A 6,562-nucleotide genomic window follows, 5' to 3' on the forward strand; every position below is an offset into this window, starting at 1 on the left:
CAAGGAAGGTCCACGGAGAGAAGCCAAGAAACTTTAACGTCGAGGGTATATGAAGCTCGTACGCTTTTTTCTGGTTTATATTGTTCGATGGGTTATATTTGGTTCCATGGCTTGCACAGGGCCCAATATCTATAGGGGCTCAAAAAATATATTCTAATGTTTCATACCTAGGCTCATTTATCCATACATGAGTCCATTTGATAATTAATAATTTAAAAAACTAAAAAGAAAAATACACCATGCTACGTTTTCTATTAAATTTGATACTACGTTGTCTACGTCGGTTATATTGATTGACCATGGTAATTATGACTTTATTAGTATTATCAAACTTTATTTATTATTATATAATTGAAAATTTTGTGTATATAAGAGCTCACTTTTATTTATCGCACAGGGCCCTTAGATTTGACAGGACGGCTCTAATGGCTTGTTTGTTTGTGTTATGGTCTTTGTTGTTTGTTTCCTTTACTTGTTTAGTTAGATCATGGGTATGTTCGTTTTCGTGTTTCTTTGCCTAGTTTGCTGTTTAGTTGTACCCGTTTAGATTCTTCATCAATTTGATAAAGTTTCTCAATTTGTTATAAAGTTATTGTTTTTTGCCAAAAAATAAAAAAGTAATAAAAAAATAAAAATAAAAATAATCAATCTAAGTAGTTGAATAGATAAAATAAAGAGTAAATGATACAGAGTAATAAACTATGAGATTTCTTTTAAACGCTAGTTTTTTTTATTAGGAGTTTTTTAAAGCTTTTTAGAGTTTTCAGGAGTTTTAACTTCTAGCTTTTAGAAAAAAATCTCTTATCTAATACGGAGTAAAAAATTTGTTTGATTAAAAGAGATCAAAACTTATAGACGTGAGAAAAAGTAGACACTGAGAGTTAATAGAACTAGCGTCTGAGAAAAATCATAGTTTTTTGTCATTTTACTCTTTATTTTAACAGTTTCGACTCCTCTGTTAACAACTAAATACATATAAAAAGCTAAAAACTAGAAGCAAGTTACAAGCTATCAGCTACCAACTAACAACTAACAGGCACAACTACAAGCTACCAACTTTTATTAGCTAACAACTATAATCTACCAGCTAATAGTTACCAACAAGTTTCTCAAACATACCCGTGATAGCTTTTAGCTATTTTACTCCATCTAAAAACTTAAAACAAATCCAAATTATACGAATTTATTTTGAAAATGGTTTTTTAGAGTAATTATAGAAATGGTTTTTCAAATGAGATCATTACAGAAATAGGAAAACCGAATATTGAATCGCATGTTTGTATGTTTTGGGGCCAAACCGGCCTTTGAAACATCGGTTTGGCGACGTGTTCAATTCTCAGTCAAACTGGCAAATGAAACGCCGGTTTGACTATTTGACCGTAACAGTTTTCGCACCATCCGCCTATTCATTTATTCCCTAATCCGTGACATAAATGCAGCGAACCAAAATTTGCCACGTGTACAAACCGGCAATTGAAAGGCCGGTTTGAATCTTTATAAAAGTAAAATTCATCAGATTCACTTTAAGGCTTTGTTCCTAAGTTTTTCATTAAAAGAAATGAAATGAAAAGAAAGTGAGTGAAACGGAAGGGAAATGAAATCCTTCCAAATTGGAAAGAAGAGGTGGAAGGAAATTAGGCTCAAATCATCACTTCATTCCCTTTCTTTTCTTTCCACTCAAAAACTCAGGAACACCACCAAAGATTATTTTCTTTCCCAATCTCTTCTTTTCTCTTCAAAATAGAACTCTGGAACAGAGGCTAAGTTTTAACCATTAGATCCTACAATGCTTCTCTCATCTTTTCATTTGTCTCTATACAACATCTAAAGACACTAACAGCCTAAACTTAACAAATCTGACCACCACTTAAAACCTAACAAATCCAACCACCACTCAACACCAGACGCCTCCGAGTAAATCCGACCTTGCCACCACAAATCCGGCCACCAAGAAGATATAAAAGGTGAGAAACAATAAAAAAAAACCCAAAAAAATTTGCAGATACCTGCATTGACCTGCATTGACCTGCGTTGACCGATTTTTTAGCGAGTTTGTGGCTGATTTCCCATTTTGCACCCTTCTGCTGATTTCCCGCCGAGAACTCGACAGAGTTGGCCGATTTTTGCAACATTTCCTAGTACATAACTTAAAAAACAAACAAAAGGGTGTTCCCTGATTACTAGTACCAACCCCACTGTTACATAAAACAACCTGGGCTATAAGTCCATAACTAGATCAAATACATGCGAGTCACATCCAAAAAATAAGTAACAAGTAATAATATTATCTTTCACTTGCCATATGATGTGGAGACCAAATCTCATTGACCTTCTAATACTTCTTTTTCATGTGGCATTTTCTTTTTAAATGATCTTATTATGCTATATATAAAGTCAAATGCTTTTTCAGTTTTTTTGAGCAAAGTAAATCATTAGCCATCTCTAAATGACACAAAAAAAAGAACCTGCTAAAAAAGTGTGGCAATCTTGAGTTTAGTATAAATCACCTGGTTTGCCGATTTCAATATTTTGTTCACATAAATACTCCTTAATTTCTTTCTTCTACCAGCCCTTGAAACTCCTGCCAGTTTTTTCAAATGTTTTAAAAATCAATTTAATTACAACAACAGCGACTGGAGATAAAATTTACTTCTGATCAATTTAAAAATTGATTTGATTGTATGTTTCCATGTTCCACCAGTACCTTTTGATTCACCAGGATCTTCCATTGGTAACGAATATCCCGATAGTAAGTTTAACTAACTTTGACTTTGACAGAAAAAGACCCGACTCAGACAACTTTTTGGCATTGACTGATTTTTTAGGCGTTTTTGGGAGACACGGGGCAGTTTAGTCCCATGCCAACGTGTCAACAAACTCAACCGACTTTTACAACAGTGAAAATAATACGGTAATAAGTAACTAAAAATATAACAAAACCAATACTTCTTCCATGTTCTTATGAGCTTGCAGTGAGTATTTTGGAGATATAAGGCTGCAGGTTGTACCCTACTACACCATATATGGGGATTCAGCAAGGAATAGGAGCATCCATGCTTCATAGTGAATCCTTATTTTTAGCAAAATAAGATCCAGTTAGATGTGGCTGGATGGGTGGGTCAGGCAATTTGAGTAATGAGTTCAGGTGACCCATTTGAACAGTTTATGATCAAACAAAATTCATCTCAAACTTCCAACAACATTGAATGATGCTAAATGGCCTACATATCTTCTTCTAGCATTTAAATCATTCAACTGGTTCTTGCACCATTTTTTTGTTACTTATATTTTGACATTCGTATTTTAAAATGAAATTTAACTTACCCAATTGTTTCTTTTTTGAAAAAAAAAAGGATTTTGATAAACGTAGCCCTTAAGGCTACGTTTAAGCTTACCTTAAATAATTTTATAAACTTTGTTTAATTAATTACAAAGTATAAATATTCCTTTTTTAATATCGACTTTCCTTATATAGATTTGGTATTAATATTATTCATGGCAGGATTGAGTTATAAATATGAAATAAAATTATTTTTGGTATGTTTAAGTGTAGCCCTTAGGGCTACGTTTATCATTTTCCAAAAAAAAAAAAAAACGGTTCATAAGGTACTTAACCAATAGTCGAATATAAATAGCAATATTACATTTTCCGAAACAAATAAGTACCAAACAACAACAACAACAACAACAACAGATGAATCGAGAGCAGATAACGGAAAAAAAAAAAAAAAAAAAACTAACCTTTGAGAATCATCGAATGCTTCAGACGGCAGAAATCACAGTCAACAGAAAACCCTAGATTTACATCAAACTATTCCAGACCTTAATCGTTGTTTTAGATGCGTCAAAGGGACAAATAATCAAGAGGAAGCCGGAGGAGGGAGCAGAGTGTAATTGAGTGAGAGTAAAATGGAAGATTTGGTCATTGGTGAGAGTATATGGTAAACAAAATGATGAGAGATACACTACTGTGGATGTGGCTAAAATTATCAAGCTTTTGAAATGTCCAAAATGCCCAATGCCAATTGTAAAACTATGTATTATGACTGATCCGGAGCCTCACTAAAACAAATTCATTATGATGAGAGATACACTACTGTGGATGTGGCTAAAAATATCAAGCTTTTGAAATGTCCAAAATGCCCAATGCCAATTGTAAAACTATGTATTATGACTGATCCGGAGCCTCACTAAAACAAATTCATATGTGAAAGTGTGAAATAATACTCACATTTATAAGTGTGTATATTTGTTTACACATTTATTGATGTAAATAATACTCACATTTGTATGTAGTAATCAGTTTAATATTTGATATGAAACTGTTTAAATCGAATACGGAATCGAACTAAATTGAAAAAAATCCAACCGAATTTATTACATGTTGTTCGGATCGAACAAAATCGAATTTGAACTTGGTTTTTCGGTTCGGTTATCAGTTTTAAAATTTTTGATTTGGTTTAATTGAAACTGAATATCAAACCAATTTTAATTTATACAATATTAAAAATATATTAACTAAATAAATATGTGTATGTTTAATCAATAAAAAAGTTATGTACAACTTCTTTTATAATATTTGTTTATTGAAAATGGTATTTATTGTATTATCATGTTCTTTTATGAAATTATATATTTAATAAGCTCATTATATTTTGTAAATTTGTATATAGGTCACCTCGTTCCCTTGCTTTTACATTGCTTTGATTCTGTGTCTCTGAAACCTTCATTAACTAAGTGGAGAATTCCTTCGCACTTGAGTGTCCCAATGAGCCCGTACGCAAGGTCCTTACTAGTATATAGTCTAAGTAAACATATAAAAATTAACCTAAGATCATAATTATTATAATTATAATTATAATATTATTTAAATATAAATCAATATTGCACAAATAATTCATCACTTGTATAAACGAAAATAAATTAAAGTATCAATAATAAATATGTGTTTGTAACAAATAATCATAAAATTGGGTAGTGATATCTACACAACCAATTTTTACAAATACACAATCAAACATGTTTTACAGTGTTGTACTGTACAACACTGTAAAGCATGTTTGATTGTGTATTTGTAAAAATTGGTTGCGTAGATATCATAATTCAAAGTGGTCCTCCCTCATCACGTGACCCTCGTACACCACCAACACCAACACTTTCTTGATTTATTTCTTTTGATGGTGACTAGCAAACAAAACCTCAAGTGGGGACTAGCTCGGCTAATTTTCAGGTTGGGAAGGAGGCATAGAATATGGCAAACTTGGCATCAAGAAACACCTTATTATGGTTAATATCGCGTTGGAGAAATGAGTTAATTCACTACGGAATCGATAAAGACATGCTATTAACGCGTCCCAATACCGAACCTGCTCCTTTAGGACGAAAGTCTTTAAATATCGAAGGATTGGAAATCTTAGGAATTAAAGTAATGAATGCCGAACCTGCTCCTTTAGGTAATTTTTTCGTGATAAAATCATTTCGGATCGTAGCTATCAACTCGACTTTTAACACGTCCCAATACCTTTTGATAAAATAAAAATTAAAACCATCAGGGCCCGGTACTTTATAACTACCACAATCCCATATAGCATCTCGAATTTCATCATCCGTAACCATCCTCTCCAAATCACTTCGATCATCAGCTGCTAAAATGCGATTAGGAACTAGATTAGGACTAGGTACAGTCACGCCAACCTAATCAAATTTGCTAGCATAAAACTCGAAAAACGCACCCTTAATGAATCTAGGGTCCGTAATCCAATCCCCATTGATGGGAAATCCCTTTCACCATTTGAGTACTTCTCTTTTGTTTCAACAAATTGTGAAAAAACCCGGAGTTTTCATCACCCTCGGTGTCCCATTTAACCCTTGATTTTTGCATAATATCGGAGTCTTCAACTTTTTGTATATTCGCCAATTCTTGCAGTAAATTAACCCGTTCACTCCTTTTAATATCGCTAACAGTACCAAGTTCTATTTTAGCTTCAACATCATTTAACTTCTCAACAACCAACTTTTTCCTAGACGCTTCCCGTGATCGTTTTAATTTCACCCACTCTTTGATCTTGCCTTTTAACTTGTTTCATCTTATCATGATATGAATGAAGCTCACTGTTAACAGCTGCTCTCAAAGTGTCTCTAACCATAGGATCAAAATCTGTATACGTGTACCATGAATTGAAACATTTAAAGGGTGTAGGACCAAAATCTAGCATTGAGTTATGACAAAATAATGGTAAATGATCCGAGTAACCACGAGGAAGAGTAACCAACTTTAACTCGTTAAAACCTTCCAACACATTACAAGACACAGGAACACGATCAAGGCGGCTCACGTTCATTGCATATTTGTTAATCCAAGTGAATCTTCTCCCCCCAATTGAAGATCAACTAAACCGACATCATCAATAAACGTGTTAAATGCGGACGCTTCCTCTTCGTTAAATATCGAACCGAATCTTTCATGTTCATCTCTAACCACATTAAAATCACCAAACAACACAAAAGCCCCAACATGCTCATTAATAGAATTCCGTAATTTATCCCACAACTCAATTTTTTG

General features: G+C 33.2%; 1 protein-coding gene across 1 annotated transcript; it reads right to left on the reverse strand.

Annotated features, from left to right (window-relative positions):
• Positions 1 to 5,319: 5,319 nt before the first annotated feature.
• LOC139876081 (uncharacterized) lies at positions 5,320 to 6,341 on the reverse strand. Its single transcript, XM_071863382.1, has 3 exons — positions 6,113 to 6,341; positions 5,789 to 6,069; positions 5,320 to 5,694 (listed from the first exon to the last, which is right to left on the reverse strand). Exons 1-3 carry the CDS (start codon positions 6,339 to 6,341, stop codon positions 5,320 to 5,322), a joined length of 885 nt encoding a protein of 294 aa, XP_071719483.1.
• Between the last annotated feature and the right edge of the window lie 221 nt (positions 6,342 to 6,562).

This window comes from Rutidosis leptorrhynchoides, chromosome 11, assembly GCF_046630445.1.
Source record: "Rutidosis leptorrhynchoides isolate AG116_Rl617_1_P2 chromosome 11, CSIRO_AGI_Rlap_v1, whole genome shotgun sequence".
Lineage (NCBI taxonomy): Eukaryota > Viridiplantae > Streptophyta > Magnoliopsida > Asterales > Asteraceae > Rutidosis > Rutidosis leptorrhynchoides.

Coding starts and splice junctions, on each gene's coding strand:
- LOC139876081 (XM_071863382.1), bottom strand. CDS start 6,341: ATGAACGTGAGCCGCCTTGATCGTGTTCCTGTGTCTTGTAATGTGTTG. Junction 6,070..6,112: donor TTTGAGAGCAGCTGTTAACA/GTGAGCTTCATT, acceptor ACAAGTTAAAAG/GCAAGATCAAAGAGTGGGTG. Junction 5,695..5,788: donor AAAAGAGAAGTACTCAAATG/GTGAAAGGGATT, acceptor AAATTTGATTAG/GTTGGCGTGACTGTACCTAG.